Source organism: Meyerozyma guilliermondii, genomic scaffold, assembly GCF_000149425.1.
Source record: "Meyerozyma guilliermondii ATCC 6260 scaffold_2 genomic scaffold, whole genome shotgun sequence".
Taxonomy (NCBI): domain Eukaryota; kingdom Fungi; phylum Ascomycota; class Pichiomycetes; order Serinales; family Debaryomycetaceae; genus Meyerozyma; species Meyerozyma guilliermondii.
In genome coordinates, this window is record NW_001809799.1 from 1,060,726 (window position 1) to 1,085,637 (window position 24,912).

At 42.9% G+C, this 24,912-nt stretch overlaps 12 protein-coding genes across 12 annotated transcripts; 7 read left to right on the forward strand and 5 right to left on the reverse strand. All coding sequences in view use genetic code 12, as the record gives it.

The window, feature by feature from the left end:
- Positions 1 to 20: 20 nt before the first annotated feature.
- Positions 21 to 968, reverse strand: SPO11 (Spo11p; the record flags this gene model as incomplete). Its single annotated transcript, XM_001486072.1, has 1 exon — positions 21 to 968. The coding sequence occupies one exon, from the start codon at positions 966 to 968 to the stop codon at positions 21 to 23; it is 948 nt and encodes a 315-aa protein (XP_001486122.2).
- A 731-nt stretch (positions 969 to 1,699) lies between these two features.
- Positions 1,700 to 2,434, forward strand: PGUG_01794 (uncharacterized protein; the record flags this gene model as incomplete). The annotated part of the gene is made up of 1 exon (XM_001486073.1): positions 1,700 to 2,434. The coding sequence occupies one exon, from the start codon at positions 1,700 to 1,702 to the stop codon at positions 2,432 to 2,434; it is 735 nt and encodes a 244-aa protein (XP_001486123.1).
- Positions 2,435 to 3,907: 1,473 nt separating this feature from the next.
- Positions 3,908 to 6,655, forward strand: PHM7 (Phm7p; the record flags this gene model as incomplete). The annotated part of the gene is made up of 1 exon (XM_001486074.1): positions 3,908 to 6,655. One exon carries the CDS (start codon positions 3,908 to 3,910, stop codon positions 6,653 to 6,655), a length of 2,748 nt encoding a protein of 915 aa, XP_001486124.2.
- Positions 6,656 to 6,817: 162 nt separating this feature from the next.
- PGUG_01796 (uncharacterized protein) lies at positions 6,818 to 7,249 on the forward strand (the record flags this gene model as incomplete). Its single annotated transcript, XM_001486075.1, has 1 exon — positions 6,818 to 7,249. One exon carries the CDS (start codon positions 6,818 to 6,820, stop codon positions 7,247 to 7,249), a length of 432 nt encoding a protein of 143 aa, XP_001486125.1.
- Positions 7,250 to 7,319: 70 nt separating this feature from the next.
- Positions 7,320 to 8,894, reverse strand: LEU42 (Leu42p; the record flags this gene model as incomplete). The annotated part of the gene is made up of 1 exon (XM_001486076.1): positions 7,320 to 8,894. One exon carries the CDS (start codon positions 8,892 to 8,894, stop codon positions 7,320 to 7,322), a length of 1,575 nt encoding a protein of 524 aa, XP_001486126.1.
- Positions 8,895 to 11,823: 2,929 nt separating this feature from the next.
- On the forward strand, positions 11,824 to 13,365 carry GIT1 (Git1p; the record flags this gene model as incomplete). Its single annotated transcript, XM_001486077.1, has 1 exon — positions 11,824 to 13,365. One exon carries the CDS (start codon positions 11,824 to 11,826, stop codon positions 13,363 to 13,365), a length of 1,542 nt encoding a protein of 513 aa, XP_001486127.2.
- A 338-nt stretch (positions 13,366 to 13,703) lies between these two features.
- On the reverse strand, positions 13,704 to 16,772 carry INP51 (phosphoinositide 5-phosphatase; the record flags this gene model as incomplete). The annotated part of the gene is made up of 1 exon (XM_001486078.1): positions 13,704 to 16,772. The coding sequence occupies one exon, from the start codon at positions 16,770 to 16,772 to the stop codon at positions 13,704 to 13,706; it is 3,069 nt and encodes a 1,022-aa protein (XP_001486128.2).
- A 131-nt stretch (positions 16,773 to 16,903) lies between these two features.
- On the reverse strand, positions 16,904 to 17,620 carry PGUG_01800 (uncharacterized protein; the record flags this gene model as incomplete). Its single annotated transcript, XM_001486079.1, has 1 exon — positions 16,904 to 17,620. The coding sequence occupies one exon, from the start codon at positions 17,618 to 17,620 to the stop codon at positions 16,904 to 16,906; it is 717 nt and encodes a 238-aa protein (XP_001486129.1).
- Positions 17,621 to 17,749: 129 nt separating this feature from the next.
- On the forward strand, positions 17,750 to 19,696 carry PGUG_01801 (uncharacterized protein; the record flags this gene model as incomplete). The annotated part of the gene is made up of 1 exon (XM_001486080.1): positions 17,750 to 19,696. The coding sequence occupies one exon, from the start codon at positions 17,750 to 17,752 to the stop codon at positions 19,694 to 19,696; it is 1,947 nt and encodes a 648-aa protein (XP_001486130.2).
- Positions 19,697 to 20,260: 564 nt separating this feature from the next.
- On the forward strand, positions 20,261 to 20,653 carry PGUG_01802 (RNA methylation protein; the record flags this gene model as incomplete). The annotated part of the gene is made up of 1 exon (XM_001486081.1): positions 20,261 to 20,653. The coding sequence occupies one exon, from the start codon at positions 20,261 to 20,263 to the stop codon at positions 20,651 to 20,653; it is 393 nt and encodes a 130-aa protein (XP_001486131.1).
- Positions 20,654 to 21,439: 786 nt separating this feature from the next.
- Positions 21,440 to 23,725, forward strand: PGUG_01803 (serine/threonine protein kinase; the record flags this gene model as incomplete). Its single annotated transcript, XM_001486082.1, has 1 exon — positions 21,440 to 23,725. The coding sequence occupies one exon, from the start codon at positions 21,440 to 21,442 to the stop codon at positions 23,723 to 23,725; it is 2,286 nt and encodes a 761-aa protein (XP_001486132.2).
- Positions 23,726 to 23,850: 125 nt separating this feature from the next.
- On the reverse strand, positions 23,851 to 24,741 carry PIR1 (beta-1,3-glucan linked protein; the record flags this gene model as incomplete). The annotated part of the gene is made up of 1 exon (XM_001486083.1): positions 23,851 to 24,741. The coding sequence occupies one exon, from the start codon at positions 24,739 to 24,741 to the stop codon at positions 23,851 to 23,853; it is 891 nt and encodes a 296-aa protein (XP_001486133.1).
- Between the last annotated feature and the right edge of the window lie 171 nt (positions 24,742 to 24,912).

The following is a 24,912-nucleotide window of genomic DNA, read 5'->3' on the forward strand; positions in this document are numbered from 1 at the left end:
CTAGTGACGTGGAGAAAAAATCACTCTCGAGGTATTGGTTCGTCGGCCAGGTTGGTGCGCGCACGAGGGGTTGCGTAATTTTTAAGTCCGGGCTGATTGATCCACACATCGGCCTTAGATAGGATATAGTCGATGGCACTTTTACTATCGCCTGGGTCCACCAAGTTCATCTCTGATTTCTTGTACAACGTCATACTTCGACAGAGCTCACGCTGCCACTTTGCAAGTTCTTCGAAGGACTGTTTATCACTCTGATTTTTTTGTATGTACAACAAAAAGTTCTGTGCCAAGTGGATCTCGTAAGCTGTTATATCAAGATGCCCCTGGCTATATTCGTGAAGAAATACGCCAGCAAGTGTTAGATTTCGTAGGCTCTTAGTGTGATATTGGCTACCGAATTTGTAGGCGCGGAATATACTGAGTCCGAAGACGTCAGAGTCCACAAAGCCTAGGAATGGAGTAGTGGGCCACGACTTCGAGAGTAACTCGACAAATTTCTTGGTAAGGATGTCAGGGTTTCCTTTTCCCGTTATGACTAGCAAGTCTTTAGGGTTGCTGATTGTACGTAAATGATCACACAAGGTAGAAAACACTGCATCTTTCTCTACTAAAATGACCACTTTGGGGGCTGCACTCATGACGGTAGACCTCTCGCTGTCGAAATTTGGTATTAGACATGGGACCTTGGTGCTGTTACACTCAAACACTTGATCTCCTGTATGCGTCTTCAAAGAGCCGTAAATGAGCCCTTTTCTGGATGGAAAGATACGCAAATCTACTTCCAAGCACATACCGAGTGAAGTTGCAATTGAATCTATAATGGTGTCACAGTACCTTTGCGATTTTTTGTAGGTGGAGACATCCTTATAGTATATGTCTCTCTTTGATGTGAAACGAGCCAGTTGCAAATTATCTATCATGGCCTTGATTACTTTCAAGTAAGCCGCAAACTTCCTAGCATCATACATGCTAGTTGCACACAGTGTAATGTACTGACTCGGAAGCCCATGAGTGTTTCGGGGCCTCTTCTTTGAGCCCGATTCCGTCTCGAATATGATCTCAGCTACAAACTCATTGATGATTGCCCCTCTAAGCTCTTCCCATATCTGAAGTAGTATATTCAAGGGATCATTACTATGTTAGACTTATCCACAAATTTCTTCTTGATACGTACTCTCGATATTTCACATTGATGGAATGAAGCTTGATGCTTTTGACCTCTAATTCCTTTGCCACTTTAGTACACATTGCAATTTTGCACAATTTTGCAACCGCGCGTATTTAATTTAACTATTTCATAATACAGCAATATTTACAAATTAAAAAGCCAAAGTAATAAAGCAATAGAACAATAAGAACCTGAGTACATTCTAGTCAATTGCAAACATAGCCAAATTCACTACAGCAAATTATACACTTGGGTGAGACGTGATGCAGAATCTTACCGAAGTTGGTGTTTTCTTAACTGGGGTCAAAAAGAGATAAGTGACGTATAAGCCATACTTGGACAGTTAAGCCCATCTCCTAGACTCCTCAGCCCATAGATAAGCGACGTAAAGTCATGAATCCGTCTCGTCGTTTATAATCTCAGCCTCAAATTGGTAAGCACACGAAACCTTATATAGTGATCATCATCTGGGGAATTAGAGGCAAGTATTGAGAACATTTACCACACTCTTCTTGTTGAGATAATTTTGAAATGCCTTCGTTGAGTGCCTACGATTTGAACAAAAGATACGTATACGGCTCCAGTAGCTGGGGTGGGGGAGCACGATGGGCCTTTTTTGCCATTTTTATTGCAGTGGTAATCATTGTGATATTAGGAACTTTTCGTGCCAATAAGAAAAGGACTGCTCGAGGAATAGAACCGATCTATGGTACTCGGTGGATGACACCTCCATCATATTTCCAATCGCAACATCAGTACAATCAACCTCAAGGTAGAGACGCTGATATGCCTAGTGCTTATGTCCCAGCATATTCTGCTAGAGCCAATGAGTATGATATGGGATATTATGACCAGGACGGAGTATTCCACGCAAATCCAAACGCTAAGGCGTCGATGCCACAAGGAAGCGGGGATGCAAATATCGCACCTCCGGAGCAAACTCATCAACGTACTACTAGCACGGCCACTGACGGAGTTCCTTTGAGCAGTACAGTTCCCGCCAGCGGTGGCGTGACGTTTACAGATGAAGCCCGTCAAGCGCAAAGAACCTCGGAGGACTCGCTCGACATGTACAGGCGTCCAGCAGGTGTTCCCGGCGCTTTTCCATCACAAAGCATGAATAATGGTACTCGTGAATCCTCGCCTGAGTATGGGCCACCTGCTAGCCCTCCACCCGATTTGGGGTCTTCATCGAGAGATTCAGCCTTACCAAGCTTCAGCGAGAGCCCTCATGCCTCCTCCAAATTTGGAACCAAAGAGAAATGATGTACGACTATTACTGTATTACCTACGAGCATGATTCTTTTCGAGCAAGCATCTACATACAATATTGAAAGACCAGCCATACCCAATATGCATAAAACAAAAACGCTGCAAGACATCAGTTGATCTTTGAGTTGCCTTTTGGCATACTGCTTACACACCTTCGACGCTTATTCAAGCTTCATCTACACCATGCGTCCTACTTTCTACACACTCTTAAACCATCAAGAACAATTTTTCCTGCACTTGCATACGCATGAAACAACCGAGATGTCAATTTATGACTGGGCTCACAACTTGACATCCATCCTCGAGAAAAGCTAATAGTTCGATGTTATGCACCTGATCGGGTGCTACTAATAAAATTTTTGTTGATTCATGATAAAGCTTTTTTTTATTCTAGCAGTAGCGATGGGAACCTACTATAATGTTTTCAAATAATTGACATTTATGCAAAAGTTCTAGTAGCGGAGTAGGCTGATATAACCACCAAAATGATTAGTCTCTCGAGGAAGAACTTAAGTACAGAAACATCCTTCGGGTATTTCAGTAGCTACGTACAAGAAAACACTGGAAAGATAAATTGAGTAGATTAAGTCAATTTTTCAGTTAATTCTTTAGTTGACAATCACTTGAAGATTTCTTGGTTTGAGCAAATAAGAAGCATTCTTCTGTTACTCTGCCCCATTCTCATACTTTGATCTCCTTCGCGCCAAGCATCTAAAGCATAGAATTATGCGAATACAATCTAGTCGGCACTCCAGACACTACAAAGGGAAATCTACTTGAATTGGCTTGTCTGATCCATATTAACAAAACGCAATTATGCTACACTCAAATAGCTTCTTCCACGTGGGAACGGGCAGTATCTTTAGCTACAGCTGTGTTTACAGGTAACTTTACGCACTCATTTTTGCAACTTACAGATATACTTTCTCAACAAAGCAATTCAATTTTGACTTTCCACCCTCGGTTTCAATTAACCGGCAATAGTTGGCTGTAAGGTCCTGCATTGTTTTCTCGCAGCTTCCTAATTCAGACGATCTGAGGCTCACAATACTGCTACAGAATCCACACAATACTTGCCTGCTATCAAACAATTTCAAAGATGCGTGACGTTAGACTTAGCCTTCTGCACTACACTATGTAGACTAATGCGGAACGGCGTATCTTTAACTCACGTCCTCCTACGTCATTGCAAGCCACCCCGCTCTCCCTTGCTACGAATTCCAGTTGCGCCTAGCTGATTGTTCTCCGCCGCACGCTCAGAACCGACCTGACCAATTCCGGCCTGGCTTGTGCATAAAGATCACGTGCGCCAATAGTTTTTCACCCCCGGTAATGCCCCCGGTTTCTTCGGATGAAATACCATGTGCCAGCCGCGCAGCCTTGCTCACTCGTGACGGCGAAGATCAAAACAGTGTATAAAATTATTCTGAGATCCAGCATTTTTGAGGTTTATTGACGTTTTCAAAGATGGCGCTGAGTAGTAATAACAAAGCGGACACATCCGTGTCACAGCTTTTGGCTTCGTTCATCCCTACCTTTGTGCTCTTTGTGATTTTTGTTGCATTGTTTATAATTTTGAGGAAGAAGCAAAGAAGAGTTTATGAACCACGTTACATCGTTGAGACCCAGCCTAAGGATATTAGACCAGACGAAAGTCCCAGTGGTCCTTTTGGTTGGATCACTCACTTGCTCAAGAAACCAGAAGCTTTCATCGTCCAGTGCTGCGGTCCCGATGGCTACTTTTTCTTGCGGTATACTTTTAATTTCGCTGTCGTTTCGTTATTAGGTTGTATCATCACCTGGCCAATTCTTTTCCCCATCAACATTGCTAATGGTAAGTCTGACCCTGGAGTTCAAGGACTCAATATGTTGTCATTTGCTCACGTCAAGGATAAATGGAGATATTTTGCTCATGTATTCCTTTCATGGGTCTTCTTTGGATTAGTTATCTTCTTGATTTACCGTGAATTGGTTTATTACACTACATTCAGACATGTGGTGCAAACAACTCCATTGTACGACTCCTTACTTTCTTCGAGAACGTTGTTGTTGACTGAGGTACCAGAAGCTTTGTTAAAAGAAGGAGAGTTAAGGGATCACTTTCCAACTTCTACTAACATTTGGTACGCACGGGATTACACTGAGTTGGAAAAGAAGGTCATTGAAAGAAGGAAACTATCTGGAAAGTACGAAGGCGCTTTAAATAAAGTTTTGGCCAAAGCCACAAAGTTGAGAGCCAAGGCTGTGAAGAAAAACAAGCCAGTACCCGAGCCCGCTGATGATTTGAACAAGTACCTCAAGGATGGCAAGAAGAGACCAACTCACAAGTTGAAATTCTTGATTGGAAAGAAAGTTGACACTTTGGATTATGGTGTTGAAAGATTGGGTGAATTGAACAAAGAAATCAAAAAGGATCAATTGCAACACACTACGAACGACCAGCTTCCTGCAGTTTTCATGGAGTTCCCTACTCAACTTGAATTGCAAAAGGCCTATCAAGCCATTCCTTACCACGCTGATTTTAAAAAATCGAGAAGATACACTGGACTTACCCCGGATGACATTATTTGGGAGAATTTGAGTTTGACAAAGACCAAAAGACGTACCAAAAAGCTTATTGCCACAACCGTTTTGACGTTGATGATCATTTTCTGGTGTATTCCAGTGGCTGTGGTTGGTGCTATCTCTAACATTAACAATCTTACAGAGAAGGTTCACTTTTTGAGATTCATTAACAACATGCCAGAGAAAATCATGGGTATTATTACCGGACTTCTTCCAGTTGTTGCATTGGCGATTTTGATGTCATTAGTACCACCATTCATCAAGAAGATGGGTAAGGTGAGCGGCTGTATTACAATTCAAGAGGTTGAATCATACTGTCAAAGTTGGTTTTTTGCTTTCCAGGTTGTGAATGCGTTCTTGGTCGTTACGTTGACTTCGGCTGCCGCAAGCTCGGTCATCACTGTCATCAACAACCCATCATCAGCATTGACCCTTTTGGGCACTAAATTGCCTGCTGCTTCCAACTTCTACTTATCCTACTACTGTTTACAAGGTCTTACTGTCCCAGCTGGATTATTATTGCAGATTGTGGCTTTGATTCTTGCACAATTCTTAGGAAAACTTTTGGATGGTACTCCAAGAGCTAAATGGAACAGATGGAATACACTTGGACAGCCTTTCTGGTCGACCATGTATCCTGCTCAACAGTATATGGTTGTGATTTTGCTTGCTTATGCCATGATCGCCCCACTCATTCTTGGATTTGCTGCTATCGCTCTTTTCCTCATTTACATTGCTTACAACTACATGTTGACTTATGTGATGCAACCAAACAAGACTGATGCTCGTGGTAGAAACTATCCAAGCGGATTGTTACAGACTTTTGTTGCCGTGTACTTGGCCGAAGTGGTATTGACCGCTATGTTCGTTTTCACCAAGAACTGGGCTTGTGTTGCATTGGAAGGTGTCTTTATTTTATTCACTGCGCTTTGCCATATCTACTTCAAGAGAAAGTTCATCCCATTATGGTCAACTGTTCCAATTTCGGCCCTCAAGTATGCAAGCGGTGACCACACTTATCAATATCCTATGCACGATCAAGGTTTGAAGGAAATTAGGAGCGAAGGTGAAAACTACTGGCAAGGAGGAAATCAATTGGGTATTTCTGGTTCCCACAAAGATCAAGTGAGACAAAATTTGAAACCTCCAGGAACTCTTGGCGAAGGTGCCGACTCGACTGTTTTGGGTTCAGGCGACTCTAAGTACACCTCTGACTCCAAGCAGCCAATCAATGACAAGAGCCAAAGTGACATCGATGAGAAGGTTCCAGCTGATGCTCACGACAGTGTGGCGGCTGAACACCCAGGTAACACTGGCGTGGCTACCAAGCCCACGTCGTGGTTGACCAGATTCTTCAAGCCAAAGACCCAGACATTTGACTCCATTAGAAAGAGCATGCCAGCGAGCTACTTCAACTACATTGAGTACAACCCAGATTTCATTAGAACAGCATACGAAGACCCTTGTGTCAAAGACGAAGAACCACATATCTGGATTGTTCGTGATGAGATGGGATTGTCTGAAATCGAAAAGAACAAAGCTTTAGAGAATGGTGTCGATGTTACTGATGAAGCTGCCAAGTTTGACGAGAAGAACAATATCGTTTACACTGGTCCACCTCCTTCATACGAAGAAGCGTTGAAGCTTTAAGGCTTTGAACACTCTGTTTTATAATTTAATTGTATTTTAGTGTTTTGTAATCGCTTATCAAAATTGGTTGCGAAAAGTTGCTGTCAATCACTCATACAGGAGAGCAACTAATGTAACCTATACATATATAAGGATCACGCACTAAGTAGGCTCCAGCATAAAATGTATAGAATCGCCAGAAACACAACAAAAATAACTTCAATTACTCGCCCATATGCTACCGGACGTCGTCAGTTGATGGATGAGACTGTTCGCAAGCCAGAAGTGAAACAAGTTGTTCACACTTCACATGACAGACCAGCTCCCGGAGCAGCGTCTAGTGTTAAAAATGGCACAATGGGTACGCATCCTCTCGAGCCAGCAGCAACAGCCCGCACGTTCAGAAAGCAGCTTCCAAAGGCACTTGGTGCTCTTGCCGCAGCTCTAGGATTATTCGTTGTTTTGCCATTTGGAACAATTGAAGGTAGCGATCTAGTAGAATCTGTGCCTAGACAGGACACGGCCGCTGCAAAAATAACGAAGGACGGAAAAGTGGAGGTGGACATTCCACAGACGTACGCTCATTTGGATAAACCAAGTGATGATGATGAATAACCACAATAGCATAGGAAATACATGTCTTTAACATAAATGTCTTTTACTGTCTTGTTTTACTTACACGTACTTAATTTGATTGAGATTTTCTCAAACCATTCAACATCGAAGAGAGAGATAAGAGTGAGGCTTGGGCAACATCCTGGTGAATACCAACTCCCCACCTTGTTGAGCCATCGGCAAGAGTGACTTCAATATAAGTAGCGGCTTGAGAATTGGATTTGTCACCAAGCGAATGCTCGTGATAATGCAAGACCTCGGCTTGAATACCTAAATCCTTACTGATAGCGTCCGTGAATGCGGAGATAGGACCATTGCCAGTGCCTTTAATTGTCTTCTTTTCGTTCCCGATTTCAAGGTCTGCAGTAATAGTTCTCTCTCCGCCTTTGTTTCCAGAGAGCGCGTAATCGATGATCTTGTAATAAGGATCGATCTTGATACCAGCTTCGTATTCGATAAAGTATTCTCTTTGGAACAATTCACACAATTCTTGGTTCGACAATTCACGTCCCTTGAGTTCGGCTTGCTCCTGGACAACCTTGGAGAAGGCAACTTGTAAACCTCTAGGTAAATCAAGCTCCATGTTCCGCAAAATAACCCAAGCGGAACCACCCTTTCCGGATTGGGAATTGACCCGAATGATAGCTTCATACGTTCTTCCAATATCTGCTGGGTCCAAAGGCAAATAAGGCACTTGCCAATGAATATCTTTTCCACCCTCTTTTTGCCTTTTGTCGTTGTGAACTTTGAATCCCTTCTTAATAGCATCTTGATGCGAACCAGAGAATGCACAAACAACTAAAGAGCCACCATAAGGAGCTCTGGCATGCACAGGTATCTTATTGCTTCTTTCCACGATGTCCACAACCGAATTTATGTCAGAAAAGTCTAACAATGGTGAAATACCCTGAGTATACAAGTTGAGAGCCAAAGTCACCAAGTCGACATTTCCGGTTCTTTCACCGTTTCCAAAAAGACAACCTTCAACCCTATCAGCACCAGCCATTTGTCCTAATTCAGCTGCTGCAACTGCGCAACCACGATCATTGTGAGGATGTAATGAAATGCATACGGTCTCACGCTCGGAGATATGAGTTGAAAAGTATTCAATTTGATCAGCGTAGACGTTCGGGGTTGCCATTTCGACTGTTGCTGGAAGATTGAAAATTATAGGTTTCTCTGAGGTGGGTCCCCATGCTTTCTTGACAGCTTCACATACTTCGATAACGTACTCTGGATCCGAGTCCGAGAATGTTTCTGGGGAAAATTCATAATCCCATATGGTCCCCTTTTGTTCAGGGTCATCTTTGGTTAAAGATCTTACCAATTTAGTACATTCAACAGCAAGATCCAACGATTGTTGCTTGGTCAAGCCAAAGACAACATTACGGAAACAATCTGAGGTAGCCAAATAAAGATGCACTGTGGCACGCTTGGCTCCATGAAGCGACTCTACCGTACGCTTAATCAAATCAGGTCTGCAAGGTGACAAAACTTGAATTGAGACATCATCAGGAGCTGTTTCAATAGCAAAACGTGTGAAGTCAAAATCAATCTGAGAGGCAGAGGGAAAAGCAACCTCTATTTCTTTGAAACCAAGAGCCACTAGTTTATTGAAGTATGCCTTTTTCTCTGCAATCGACATGGGGTCAGGAAGCGATTGATTTCCATCTCTTAAATCAGTCGATAACCATCTTGGTGGCTTCTCAATGACTTTAGACGGGCCACTGACGGTTGTCCAATTTGATTGGTGGAAATGCTTTGTACTTGACCGACGGGTCTTTTAACATAGGCATGGTGAAAAGTTGCTATAAATTTTCGAGACGAGACTTTTCAAGTTAAATAGTGATTCGATTTCTATGAGTAATACCTGCAATGCGATTTTCCAGAAGGATAAAATTATATAATCTCTTACAAAAGGTACATTTTGTGCCGAACTGCACTGTGGAGTACCCCAGATTTCGAATCGTCGCAGCGGTGCTCGGCTACTGGCGGAGCGGTAACGGCCCGCTATTTCAACTTCGGGAATCGGACGAACGGCACGAAATCCATACACCAGTAAGTCACGCCAATGTCACGCGCCGACTTCATGCTGCTGTTGCAACCAATTCGTACTTGTTTGCCTTTTTTAAGTGCCTTTTTTTTCAAATGCTTTATACTTCCAATCTCAAAGAAGAATGATTGATTTTTTTGGTTAGCACCCCAAAGACAATCACCTCTGATGCCTTAATCCGTTTTGAATGTAAGTGAGAAACTAGGCAAGATTTTATTTCCAACAGAAATACTCAATTGAGACTTCTTCAATTCAGTTCTGTGATTGTGGAAAGCTTGAAGCTACGGCTTGATGACATAGAACAGTCTAAGCTTTATGCATTTCAAGGTGTTCTTCATGTTCACTATTCCTAATCCATTGCGGCCAATTGCATATTGTGACACTAGCCACATCTGAATTTGCAGCCACTATTACGAAGCCTCTGCTCGAAGTTTATGGCATTTGTACCTTGTTTTGTAACTCTTGAAGTCGGGTCTGTAGGTCTTTAGTGCTTTCGGACTCTGGAATTCACCTTTCAACTCAAAATGCCACCAGAGTGTGACTGAAGATGTGAAGCTTAAAATTTATATGTGGGTTACAGTAAGTCACACACTAAAATTACAACAGAGTTAAGAAAATTCTAAGCTCAACGATTTGGTCTTGTGATAATACGTCCAATGATTTGAAAGCAGTATCCCAGTTTTATGACTGAGAAGAGTCAGTCCGAAACTGAAAATATTATACTCAACTTGTCAATATAGTGAGGAGCACTTTAACCACAACCGCCACAGTTACTGAAAAACTAAGAACCTGAACAGCCAGATTACCTGTGGTGAGATGGTAACATCCTAAAGTACTAACATCTTGGCACATGATGGGAAACAATATGTTAGTAATTGACTGAGACGCAGCCATTGTGGTGCTAGCAAACATTCCCACAATGGCGTACCTTCGGGTATACCTCCAGAAAGACAAGATAAAGGAAAAGAACTATTCCCAAAGTTCCAACAGCCACTGGCACTGTAGATGCCATTTACTTTTCGGATATAAAGGTCATCGAAGTTTTATATTGCGGTCTGAAATTTCAACCCGACCTCTCAAAAAATAATGATTGGACTCCAAGCCTTATCACCCAGACTCCGAAGATTCTACTGCTACAAGGTTTGGTAACGGTGCCTTTTTGAAGTGTTATAGAGGTGGTTCAAAGTGGTGAAGATCACATCACCTTGTTATCCTTTTGGTGACTTCTTTTAAAGGAAGAATCACGAATTCTTACACGAACTGACGAAATTGCTAATTTGATATAAAGAAATCATAGACTGGGCTACTTCACTCAACCCTATACGAGAATTGAGTGTCGCAGCATAATCTTATTAATGGAGGTGCAAATTCTTTTTGGTTTTAACTGTACCACGTTTGCTGTAAGAAAAAGCCATCATATAATTAACGATCATGCAGAGCGTTTCCACCTTCCTCGAGGAAACTTTGAATGAGGTAGCCGAAAAGTAGCCGATTCGAGGTTGCAAATCTATGCCTTAGCTCTCGAGTCACTACAGCCAGGCAAGTAGAACATTAGAATTGTTAATCTTAGCTTGACGGAATCAAAGTCATACGATCCACGTTTATTGTCTTATCAAATACCTATCAGACGTAAGCCCTCGTGCGCATAAGGCTTTATGCATGTATATCTGGTTCGTAAATTATAGTGGCTACATTAGCGGACATTAGTTCCCGTTGACCGTTGGCTAAAATTGTAATTTTCCATTGTTTTAGCGCGGATCAACCTAGGTAGTCCGTGTAGGTATATTGGTATGCATGTACCGACTCCGAATTAAATTTCATGCGCCGATATTATTCGCTTCCCTTTCTGGTAATCGCGGGGCTGAGAACTAAGCAGGAAATGCTAAATGCAGTGATGGGGTCCAATGTCAATGTGCGGGGTTGCGGGATCCCGGGAAATTGTTCGCATCTCGAGACATCGATTCGCAGTGTGAGCATAGAAACACCTCTATCTTCTTGAATCAATGTAGACCACCTGTAGCAAAAAAAAATAAAGGCATGCACAAAATATGTCACTATGCAAGGTTCCACGTGGTGCTGCAGCCGACACCCAGATCGCCGCTTCTAGAGAAATTCCAGCCGGTTGATAAAGATAATTAAGCGGCGCTAGTAGAGAATTATAGTAGCCCCGAGAGGCTTATCACCCCATTGGGCCAATTATAAGGATATAGCCCTTAGACCACGTTTTTCAACTAGCATACACCCGCCAAGAAGCTAATTAGATTCATGCACGGCGTGCTGCGCGGCCTGTCAAGGTAAGGCAGTTGCAGGTTTGCAGGGCGTGGGTAATTTTGAAATAGAGCGGGGTGCCTTCGCATATATAAGAAGGGTATCTCAGCTTCAAATATCTGCACTCACGGGCTACAAGTTCAATAATACATTGTCTTCTCTAAAAGACATACTTAACAAGACCTCGTATATACGCCAAGAATTCCAAAAAGGGGTGACGTGAACCTTGACAGCCTAGTGCATAACTTTGATAATGTCACACGAACTCGAAGACAAAAACAATAATATCACCCAGGAAGTGTCCCTCCGCTCTTCTGACGATGAAGTGAACAACGGACCCTTCAAATATGATGAAACAGAAAGAAAGAACAGACTTGCTGGAGGTGCCAGAACCAAGGACATCTTGATGGTTCTTTGTGCTGGTTTCGCTTTGATTTCTGATGGTTACCAAAATAATGTTATGAGTATGTTGAATGCCGTGTTCCCTTTGGCATTGAATACTCCTAATAAGGTTTACTATACTGCTGACATGAAGACTGCTGTTTCAAATGCCTCTTTAGTTGGAACTATTTTTGGTCAGGTTGCTATCGGTATGACTTGTGACTACTTGGGAAGAAAATGGTCTATCGTCACTGCAACTGTATTTTTGATCGTGGGATCAATTATGTGTGCAGCTTCTCATGGAGTGACTCCCGAAGGTTTACTTTGGATGTTGATTATTTCGAGAGGTGTTACCGGTTTCGGTATCGGAGCAGAATATCCTTCTTCTTCCATTTCTGCCTCCGAAGCAGCAAATGAATCCATCAAGAGACGTGGACGTGCCTTCGTTTTGTGTACCAACTTGCCCTTGTCATTTGGTGGACCATTCGCTCTTATCGTCTTCCTCATTGTTCACCAGATCACAAAAAAGCATTACGAAGCATTATGGAGAACCATGTTCGCCATTGGTTGTTTCTGGCCATTATCTGTGTTCTACTTCCGTCTTAAGATTGCCACTTCTACCTTGTACAAGAAAAATGCCATCAAGAGACAAGTTCCATACTGGTTGGCTCTCAAATACCACTGGAGAAGATTGTTCGGTACTTGCGTCTGTTGGTTCTTGTACGATTTCGTTACCTTCCCCAACGGTATTTTCGCAGCCACCGTCATCTCTGGTGTAATGTCTCCATCTGAAGCTAAGGACTTGGACAGAGTTGCGGAATGGAACCTTCTTCTTGGTGTAATTGCTATCCCTGGTGTGATCGTTGGTGCATTCCTCTGCGACAGACTCGGACGTAAGTACACTTTGATCCTTGGATTTATGGGATACATCATCTTTGGTTTGATTGTTGGTTGCGCTTACGATAAGATCAAAAACATTACTGCCTTATTTATTGTCTTTTACGGATTGATGATGAGTTCCGGAAACTTGGGACCTGGTGATATGATGGGATTGACTTCGTCTGAGTCTTTCGCTACTCCAATTCGTGGTACCGCTTACGGTCTTTCTGCTGCCATTGGTAAGGTGGGCGCAGTTGTTGGTACCAAGACTTTCACTCCTCTCAGAGCTAGAGGTGACAAGTGGACTTTTATTGTTGCTGCTATCTGTGGACTTGCTGGTGTGCTTGTAGCATACTTCTTCATTCCTCATTTGAAGGATGACGACTTGTTGAAGGAGGACATCAAATTCAAGAACTACTTGAGAGCCAATGGCTGGACTGGTCAATTCGGTGAAGAGAAGGAGGAAGAGGAGGACTTGGAGTACCTGAAATCCCTGATTTCCACCACCGAAGAACTGACCAAGCGTCCCCTTTAGTTCTAAGACTTAATTTTGTCTCTAATTAATGTATAGGTATCTGCGTGTGTATGCAGTATATACCGTGAATTCTTAACAAATTGTTTTACAGTAGCGATTCGCATCCTCCAACGACAAATGACACAGGACGAGCTGGGCTCTGTTGCTGAAGCATACAAGCAAATTCAGGAAGCAGAGAAACAGGCGGATCAGCTCGAAAAGATGCTCGATAACCTCGATGCTAAAATGGATTCCATTTTGAACGATGCTGAACGCCTACAAAAGGATGCCAGTTTGGACACGGAGAAGATTCCAGAGAACGAAGAATAACTCTGAGTAAATGTGCTCTATTCATAATTCTATTGTGCAAGTTGTGATCGTAATATGAACTCTGGCTCCTCAGTTTCCAGAAAGGGATTGTGAGGATACTTTGGATTGAATACAAATTGGTCGGCATTAGGTCCACTGAGCTCAGGAATGGTAATCTTTGCCAGCATCCCATTGGACAACCACCATTTAGTGGTATCACTGCTAGGAGGTGGTAGCACTTTGTCGTCCGCTTCCGAGATCAAGAATGATAAATTTGTGTTTGTAACAATCATATCATTAATATCACCGTAGTTTTTGCGGTAATTCTCGTAGAGTTCATGAGTCAAGTTCTTCTTCACTGTCTCGTTGACCACACTTATTGATACAGTGAGAGTAGCGTACACTGGCCTATGGTCGGAAAACTTTATCTCATCACTGCAATCGTACAAGTGCTGCTTGATAATTTTTTTTCTCGAGAGACTCAAGATACGGTCAGTCCAGGCAGGAATACGCTGCTTTTCAGAAGTGTCGTAGGTGCTGGTTCCGTTGTCGAATTTGTAGGTCGGTTTGAACCGCAACTCCATCTCGTCAAAGTAGGGGAAACTCTCACCACTCGCCATTTGTTGGTTCAACTGATCATACTCAAAGAGCCTTGGGAAGTCTTTCTTTTCGACCAAAGCATGAACTTGCTCTAGTGGTAAGTTAATCCGGTAGTTAAAGTCGCCTAGCCAGATGACAGCATCGTGATCTTTGATTCTTCTATTTTTGGAAAACTTGATTCCCTTTCCAATCGTTTTGAAGTTCTGATGTCGTTCGATTGTATTTCCGTGTCCAGCTGCAAAGTGAGATGCAACCAAACAAAGACCAGTATTGGAATAGTTGAATCTCACTGCCACAGCACCTTTGTTAGCACTAACACCACCAAAGCCGGTTTTTTTAAACGATCCTTCTACATCGTGTATCTCTTTGAGTTCCAGTTGCTTGACAAAGAGAAACAAAGCAATACCTCCCAACTGGCCACTCCATAGAAGAATGTATCTTGATTGAGTCGTATTGTTAGCTTCGAGGCAAACCCTCAAGTGCATTTCCCACATTTGCCTTCTGAGTGAATCCGTATCAACCATCTGTGACGCTGTCAACTCAACGATTTCCTGCAACCCAATGAACACAAGATCATAGTCACCAGAGCTCCCAGGAGGAAACAACCAGCTTTTGAACTTATCTTGATCTTCACATGAGGCATTGACATTGAAAGTACTTGCAAACACCAGTATATCTCGTTGAGATGTAAATTCCTTTTCTCGACGATCAAGTTCCTTAGTAACATAATCATGCAAAGGGTTATGAAGGGAGACACTGACCTGATCCTGCAACGCTCCCAAGAGCTTCAAGATAGCCATTTCTCCTGGTTTGTGGTCCAGTACAGTGTGCAAATATCTCTTCTTCAATTGGGATGGAACGATTCCTTTTGAGGCTGCACTGGAAGAGTGAAGCTTATCGGTATAAGAAACAAAGTTGATAGTAATATTCCGAAGATACTCATCAGTCTCAGCCCACAACCTGGCGTGCTTAGAGAGTAAATCATGGCCAGCATCAATTCCCAAATCTCGCATTGCAAGTTCAATAACTTCTTGACTTATGATCTTGCATAAAAAGCTTGCTTTGCTCAAACTATCGAAAGAATTGACCCTAAAGACCCCGAGCTGCTTTCCGACGTAGGTTCGTGAGTCAATGTCGTAAAAAAGTGCACCGAAATTCAACACCAACTTGGCTATGGACTGCGAATATTCATGAGGATTGACAGCGGTATAGTCTGCTTTCTTCATTGATGAGGTAGCAACAGGAATATCGGTATAGCCTAGCTTATAGTTCGTTGCAGTTTGTGGGTCATTACCTCTATGTTCCAAAAAGTAGTTGATATGTTCTTTGAAGGTGATGTTGAGTTTTCCTTTGTAGGTCTTTGTATCTTGGGAGAGGGAGTTTAAAATGTGGATGTCACCATACTGGTTAGACAACAAGTCGAGGTGTTTGGTAAACGCAACCTGAGACGCTTCGAAAGATCGTGGAAAGACCACTTTCTTGTTCTTTTTAGCTGCTAGAGTTCTCTTTGAAATATGAGTCTCGAGCGACCAAAGGATTGGCACATTTCCACGGACCATTATATATGTTAAACAGAATTTGGATCCGAAAAGAACCAATTCTGACTCAACGAAATTCGATACATGTCCGTTATCATCGCTACCCCAATCACCAAATAGAGGCCCATTCTTTGCGCAAGCTTGTTTTGATATCAACGTGAGCAAGACCTCTTCACCGTTGCCCAAAGTAGAGTTGACAGTCTTAGCATAACCTCTGGTGATAGTAACGAGAAAGCCACTGGAATCGAAGCATATCTGTTCATATGGTGTCAACCGTCCCCTGAATTCTATAAGTTCTGATACAAGGAATGAGTTCCACATGAACTGTCTTTGGTATGGCAGATCTCCCATTAGAGAGAATTTTGGCAGCTGCATATCTCGAAATCCTCTCTCTTGTATAGTAGACGTTACATCGAACTGATGCGAGAAAAAGAACGATCCCAGGGATAATAGTTTACGCACAGAAGGCACCGGACCCTCTGCCAGCAGCAGTTTCTCATCGGTAGATTGCAGCTCAAAGTAATCATCCTCCAAGCCTGAAGACACCGGAGTATGAAACAGTTTCAGAAATTGCCAGTCAAATTCGTCACTATTAAGACAGAATATTTCAACACCTGTGATCTTTTGCACATCTTCATCGACTCGAGGCGTGGCTACTGTCACGGCACTGCTGACGAACACAAGATACAACTTGTCCTTTACGTTCAAGAGGCCCAAAAACCCACTCAAGTTCTGTGCTCTGCCCTTGGCGATAGTCAAGTCCACATATTTTGACAAATTGAGCGAATCTTTTCTCACAAACTCAACAATGACTTTGCTAGATTTGCTCTTGGCCGAGTCCGAGGTGGGTTCTTGGTGATGGTGGTGATGCAAATGATGATGATGATATTTGTAGCGAGGATATGGGTGTCGCACTATTAGTGCATACTGGTCACTGACGAGTATAAAAGCTCGCGGGTACTCGTTGAGGTATAGTTTCATGCAAAAAGCTGGGTTTGTATTGCTGGAGGTTGCAGCGAGCTGCGCCAGACATGGTGAGAGTTCGCAACTGATTGCACTGTGCAGGAACAAACATATGGCAAGGTAAGAAGTACTTAACTATGTATTTTGGACTAATTAGCTTTCTTGGTCTTCTTTTGTCTCAAGTGGCCCTCAGGAAGCCAATCAGAGTCGACAGACTTGGCTGTGGCAACTGGGGGAGAAGCGCCTCTTTTAGGTTTGTTAACTAAGGCGGTGCCCTCGAAGTAACGTTTACCCCAGATATTATAGGCAACGTACCCAAGACCCGCAAAGGTGGCCAATAAGATGGCTTCCAAGAGAAGAAGTTGAGGGTCAAAGACGGAAATTGGCACATCTTTCACCTCCGTTCTTTGACCTCTGGCTTGCACCAATTTCAAGTCATTGTCAAAAGCAATGAAGAGCTGAGGCACCAAAATGTACTCCTCAGGAACGAGATTCAAGCTGACCTTGTGACTGAAAGATCCAGACTCACCTGGCGTCACTGTCACGGCTTCAATTGGCGACGCAGTCAAGTTCGATTTGATAGCACCAGTCTTGACATCATGGAATGCTCCACCCACTCCGACGATGCTAATGTCCTTGTCTTCGTTGTTCGTGAAGCTGTACGCGATGGTAAATTCTTCTCCGTTGTAAACCTCCGCTAAGTCACGAGGACCTACGTTGGGAAGGTGTGGAATCGAATAATCTACAGCAAATTGAAGAGTCACTGTTTGACTAGTGGTATCTTTGGACGCTTCAGGGTCTGCAGCAAACGCTCCAGCAACAAAAGCGCCGAGAAATGTGGCCACATATGGCAAGGAAAACTTCATGCTGGGTACTAATTGAGTGAAGGATACGTCCACGTCGGTGAGAATCGACACACATCACGCGCGCACACACACGTGATCCAGCACGCGATCCATCGCGCCAGTTCTGTGCTGTATCGAACCACAGCGTTCATGATACGACGATTGGGCAATGGGTTCATACCACATCTGCGTGCCTATGCGACATACAGACGAAGCAACACGTATGTGAAAAATGGTCTGGTTGAAAAGCAAGACCACACTGACGATTTCCGTCTCTTACGACCAAATACAAACGACCACATCCACCAGTTGGATCCGAAACAAGTACGACGGCTCGAGAATAAAGTGAAAGCCGATGCTCAGAAGCTCAGTACTAGTATAAGTTTGCTGAAAAGCTATCTCAAGCAACGGGAGGCACTTGTGGACCACTTTTTGCTGGTTGAATCTGTGGATGGGTTTCTTGAAAATCTATTGCATCGCAATGATGAAAGTATACTGCCAGAATTGGGTCAAGTGCTCACTGATATCGCTGACCCGCAATATGATTCGGAAATTGCAAATTCCATCACGCTACTTTCTGCACTTTTTATAAACACTTTCTTGGTGGAACTCAATGCCGCTTATGCATTGAGCGGAAAGACTCCCGCAAATTTCGAGCTGGATTCTTTTCTCTTGCGTCCACAACTATTCAACTGTATCAAAGACGAACCTAAAAGGCTTGAAATAATGAAGATCTTGGCACTGATGTATCTTGGCGACGAAAAAAACCCATCGTTTCTTCTGTTCATTTCCCAACTTGACGAGCCGACTATTTCCAGCATTTGTTCTTCCATGCCATCTTCCGATGACTTTTTCTCGCTCGAACACTACCGATATCATTTCTTGCACTACAAATCCAGCCAAAGTTTGAACTACGATCATTCGGACACTATAAGAGCGATCCAGTCCATATCGAGACCTCGCTTCACTACGCCCAACACAGACAGCAGCAGATACATGATAGGCTTCTCCAACGCATTCGACACATATTACAACTCCTCAGAATCTTACGCAGGCCGAATGAATCTTGTTTTGAGCATTACCAAAGTACTCCTTTCAACGGCTGGACCCGCTCCAAACCATAGTATCTTTCGGTATTTGATAGATGAGCTTGGAAATGCTAATCTACTTAATTACCAATCGTTGGTATTCAACTCCATACCAGGGTATGAACACAAGAAAACCATGTTGGGCTCAAGCACCGAATCCATCATAGCGCCAAGAGCAGCTCTTCATTACAAAAGAGCAATAGAGGATGATCCTGATATACTTGGTTCCCTCATGCTCTATCTTTCAAGGCGGGCATCTAACAATTCGCTTGAGCAATTTCTATCGTTTTATCGACTTAATGAGGTTGTCAAGCATGAGCGAGTGCTCGACAATTCCAACTTTTCGAGCCTAGTCAGCAAATCACGGTTCACGAGAAATCGTGACATAGATCTTCACTCCGTTGTGTTTGATACAGACATGCCAATCATTGCGTCCGTGGACCTGGTATACAATGCCATTGCTTGTTGCATTGAACTCGGGCAATTCCAGTACATCGATCCATTATTCAACAAAATGATCGTCCACACAGTTGATTTGGGTGGTGAGGTGCATGTAGCGCTCAGCTTGGGGAATCAAAAAGACTTAACAAATAGTGAGTTCTCTCTCTTGTTGGCTCAAAACTTGACGTTTGCAGAAATGGCAGACAAGCTTTTCACCAAAAAGTTATTAATTCTTCTTTTGAAAGCAAGCAGGCTTTCGGACGACGTGGGACGAATGATGTGGCTTACTCCTCATTTGGACGCTTACCTCACCAAGCACTTTGAGTCTAGTAGTCAACATATTGACGAGATCAAGAAATTTGCGTCTGAAGATTCTGTATCAGAAGCATACGCTGCTGAATTCTGGGAACAGGACTCGCAGGCTTTAATCGATACCTCTCTCATAACAGAAATTGAATTAGCACTCACAGCGCTTAGTCTAGATGGCAAGAAACTCGCATACAGCAAGTTTCTTGACTTTTCTCGAACGGCTGGACTCACCCCAAAAAGCAAGAAAAGAGAGAGCTAATCTTATTTCTTCTTGAGCTTAAGAGGACTTGACGTTATGACTAACAAAACCTTGTATATAGTTTAATATAGCAGCAAATGGCTATTTGAAAACTTAGAGGTATAATCTGGTAAAATTGGCTGCAAATTTAAGCGATAGACTTTTATGATGAAACACCGGGAATCCCCAAGTGGTAACGAGGCAGGTTATTCTACTTATACGGAGAAGATAGTGAAGTATAAAAGAATAGAATCTTATGTGGCAATCCAAACTTTTACGCATGAAACGAAATCAAACAGTTTGTATGCCGAGAGCATTTTCTTCAGTCGCAAAGTCACGACGACCAATTACATTTTTTTTTTCAAAAACCACGCAATTTCTCGCAAAATCACATTGCAGACTCATAATTCATCGAGATAGACGCTGGTTCCTTTCAGTTACATGAAGTTGGCACAAATCAAATTAGGTCTTCGGTGTCCTAGGTAAACGCCTGTATACAACCAGGAAAGTTTGTCACGTGCAGGCATCGCATCAACCAAAGACTTCTGAACCACCGCCAACTAGATAATATCTCCATAGCATAGCATGAAGTTCATTACAACCAACTTTGTCAAGTGCGCTATCAAAAGCTGTGACTCTTCAGATAAATCATTTCCCTTACAATACAGCGAGTGTCAGCTAGTGCAAGAAGAGCAGGATTTCAATGGAGAGTTCATAGCATCAATGTTGGAACGACTTGACTGGCCAGCGGTTCTCAAGGTTGCTAGTGACTTGGGTAACACCTCCTTGCCTCAAAATAAGCCCGAGGGTATAGACCCAATCATGGAAGATGACCAGGCCATATTGAAAGACTTGCATACCTTGTTAGTGGAGACACAAATAGTCGAAGGAAAAATGACATGTGGAAACTGTGGACACATATACTATATCAAGAACTCCATTCCCAACTTTTTACTTCCCCCACACCTTTGCCAGTAACTGTAATATAGCATGAATGTACGCCATTGAGCACAACACCTTAAATTGAGATCGAAACAAAACTAAATTGAGATTGAAGTTTAATTTCAAATAATTGCAATTGCAGGGTTTACAATGATAAAGTACCAGATTACAAGACCCTATTTGAACATACCATTTTGCAAAGACTTTGATATCTGCTATTATTTTTATTATTCTTTCCTGCTATTTTGTTGGTTCAATCCGCATAATACGAGAAGGTGCGGCGTCGAGGCGGAGGGTCCATTTTTGCAATCATCTTATAATATGAAACCATCAAAGTAATCTCATCTTAAATCACTAGATTAGATAAACATCACATAGAATTATCACTATTTTCCCCCACTTTGCATTTTCAATTCAACTTCGATGTTCCCCCACCTGGCCAGGGCCGCATTGCGCTGCCTGCAGGCCCAAATTGTTGACTTTCGCAACTAGGCAGCAGCTAACTGCGACTCCAACGAAACTGCTTCTTGTTGCTTTTCCAAAACCATTCCACACTTTGGCTTCGAAACCCACAACTACACTTTTATTGCATCAACAGATCGTTTGGTAAGCTTGGAGCTCTTAAATCAAGGCACAAGATCCCGTGCTAAACTTCGTCGGCACCCTCCGAATACCTGTTCTTATTTCTAGCTGAATTCATAGCTACGGCATATCCACTTTTTGCATCGAGTTCCATGTATTCATACCTGGCTCACAAAGATTGATATTGGTTCAAAAGTTTAAAAGCATCCTTGCAAATTTCTGACCTCCTTATTATCCAACATGGTCAATTTACCTACCTCACTTTTCGCCAACGAAGACTCACCTAAAGCCAACGGCGAGCTGAGGTTTCACTCTTCCAGCGCCACAAACTCATCGGCGCTGACCCCAAGAACTCGTTCAATCAGTATTTCGAAGATGTTCTTCAATAAAGATCAAAATTCCGACCATGAGCAAATGAACCACGAGGACCCACAGGGAAGGTCTAAACTAAAGATGTTTTTCAGAATCCCTCCGGCCTCAACTTCAAACTCTTCTGGACGCTCAGATGAATCCGGCTCCTCCAAAACTGGCCACAATGGCAATAGTCCTCGAATGTCGCCGTCTCCACAACTGTCGTCTTCTCAACATCGTCAAGAAGCGACTTCCGATATGATGAAACGATTTGCACTAGGAAGAAAGAGATCTGTTTCGCACCCACCATCTCTGGCAGACCCAGGTAGTGACCAAGACCTCTCCAACGCCTCTCCATCACAACCCCGGATCATCATTAACGAAGGACGAACAAATGACCAGTCTGCGGGAGAATCCGGTAGTCCTATTGTATCGTCAAATCCGTACTTTACGCACCAAGGACTTCCCCCACATTTAAAGGTCAATAACGACTATAACAACTTGAATGCATTAGATGAAAAACAAGACGATGTTTCTGTATCGTTGAGACACAACGACTCGGTCATCGACCTTGGAGACAATAAAATACTTCCTCCGCCACAGACACATCATTCTACCGCTCATACAAAGTCTCATTTCAACTACGAAGACTCCAATGATTCTCAATATACCGACGAAGTATTTCAATCGCCTGAAAAGAAGTCTTCAAAAAATGATGGAAATAGGTCCAGATCAAGCACCAAAGTCAGGGACTCGCTCGTTCCTCCAGTTTCTCCGTTTCAAAGAACTTTGCGGCGGGTTGCATCTGCTCCTTTGGTGAATCGACTTTTGAACGAACCGTCCACTAGAGCTCCAAATTCGGAAGCACTTCCCAATAAGGAGAAGCAATTCGATATCAATGACCATATCGGTGAACTCAATATCCTGGGACGGCCCAGAACATTGACCCAAGGACGGGTATATTCTCACGCGGCAACTAAGGTCTTGGATGTGACTGTAGACCAGAGTTGTTTTGAAAAAATTCGATTACTTGGAAAAGGAGATGTTGGTAAAGTATTTTTGGTGAAGGAGAAAGCATCAAAAAGACTTTATGCAATGAAGGTTCTTTCTAAGAAGGAAATGATTGAGCGCAATAAGATCAAGCGAGCACTAGCAGAGCAGGAGATTCTCGCTACCAGCAATCATCCATTCATTGTTACTTTATACCATTCTTTCCAATCCAAGGACCACTTGTTCTTGTGTATGGAATATTGTATGGGAGGAGAATTTTTCAGAGCCCTTCAAACGAGAGAGTCCAAGTGTATTTCCGAGCATGATGCCAAGTTTTATGCTGCCGAAGTAACTGCAGCATTGGAATATCTCCATCTTATGGGCTTCATTTATCGAGACCTTAAACCGGAAAACATCCTTCTTCATCAATCGGGTCACATTATGTTAAGTGATTTTGATTTGTCAAAGCAATCCGAGAGTACAAAAAACCCCGAGATATTTTTCTCCAAAGCAGCTCTCAACAGCAGTAATGGGCCAACATTGGATACAAAAGCCTGTATTGATGGATTTCGAACTAATTCTTTCGTTGGTACTGAAGAGTATATTGCTCCTGAAGTCATTAGAGGTAAGGGACACACAGGTGCAGTGGACTGGTGGACACTTGGTATCTTCATGTATGAAATGCTCTTTGGTACGACGCCATTTAAAGGTAGAGACAGGAAGAAAACCTTTGCCAATGTACTTAAGAAAGATGTCAAGTTTTTGGACACACAACCAATTTCCTCTAATTGCAAAAGCTTGATTAAGAAACTTTTGATCAAAGATGAAGCGAAACGGTTGGGCTCTAAAACAGGGGCATCAGATATTAAGAACCATTCATTTTTCAAAAACACTCAATGGGCGCTTTTGAGACACCAACAACCACCAATGATTCCCGTTTTGACAAGATCAAAGAAAGCGGAGGCATTGGATAGTAGTGATCTAGATGACGAGAGTACATCGTCCCCACCTCTCAAGAAAAATCATTTGGGAGAAGAAGATCCCTTTGCCCATTTCAGTTCAGTTACTCTTCATTATAATGATGTTGGAGATAGTGACGACCAACTTTATACTGACGACAGTACCTACACGGGCATCTCTTACACGATCACAAACAGTGAGTCCAAGCCCAAGCGGAAGCGGTAAAAAGCTACGTGAAAGTTATAGACCATTGATGCTTCTATTGGAGCAACTATATAAACTCATAAAATGAAATGCACTGATTTTCGAAAGAACCCAAAACGCTAATATACAAGGATGACGGAAGACGCTTAGCACGAGACCAAGTCAATCACGCTCAAGTGAACTGCAGAGCACTGAGCAGCGACGTTCTGATCGTACAAGTTGTAGAAGTCACCCGACAAACATTGGTAGAAAACGTCTTGATCACCCAAGGCAAGGTTACCGTCGGAAGTGATAGACCATCCAGCAGCGTAAATAGAACCAGCTTGAGGTGGAGGACCATCAAATTGGAATTGTCTGTTAGCAACGATAGCACCAATTCTTCCCTTGGAGTCAGTCAAAATAGAACCGTTCAAGTTCATGGACAAGGAGTTGTCAGTAAGACAAGCCGTTGGGACACCTTCGTCGTCGTCACCAGATGGAGTAGCAGTACCAGTAGGAGCTTGAACTTGACCATCACCGATTTGAGAAGCACCAGAAACAGTTTGGTGTTGAATTTGACCATCACCGATTTGGTTAACGACAGAAGCAGTTTGGTGTTGAATTTGTCCGTCTCCAATCTGGTTGACAACGGAAGCAGTTTGGTGTTGAATTTGACCATCTCCAATTTGGTTAATCACTTTAGCAGTGGTAGCAGTTTGGTGTTGGATTTGGCCGTCTCCGATTTGATTGATAACCTTAGCAGTGGTGGTTGGAGTAGGAGTAGACAAGGTGACGCTGGTTTGCTTTTGGATTTGACCATCACCAATCTGGTTAACGGCATCTCTCTTGGCAGCAGTGGTGGTGGCTGGAGCAGAAGAAGCAGCACTAGAAGCTCCAGAAACTGTAACGATTTGAATTCCAAATTTGTGAGTGTGGTCAGTCGAGGCACCAGTTGGAGCAGGAGCTGAAGGAGTCAAGTCGGTCCATGGGTCAGATGGGACGTAGGCGGCATAGGCAGTGCCGGCCAAGGCAATGGAAGCAAAGGTAGAGTACTTCATTTTTTCTTGATTTGTTCAGTTAGTTTGAATCAATTACAGTTCCTGATCTGGAATAATGTTCCTGGGGAGATCAACCACCTTTTATAGCCTGAAGATTCCATGCAAGGTACACAGCCATTATGTCAAATCATGACTTGATGCTGGCTGAATCAGGTATAAGAATGCGGAGTA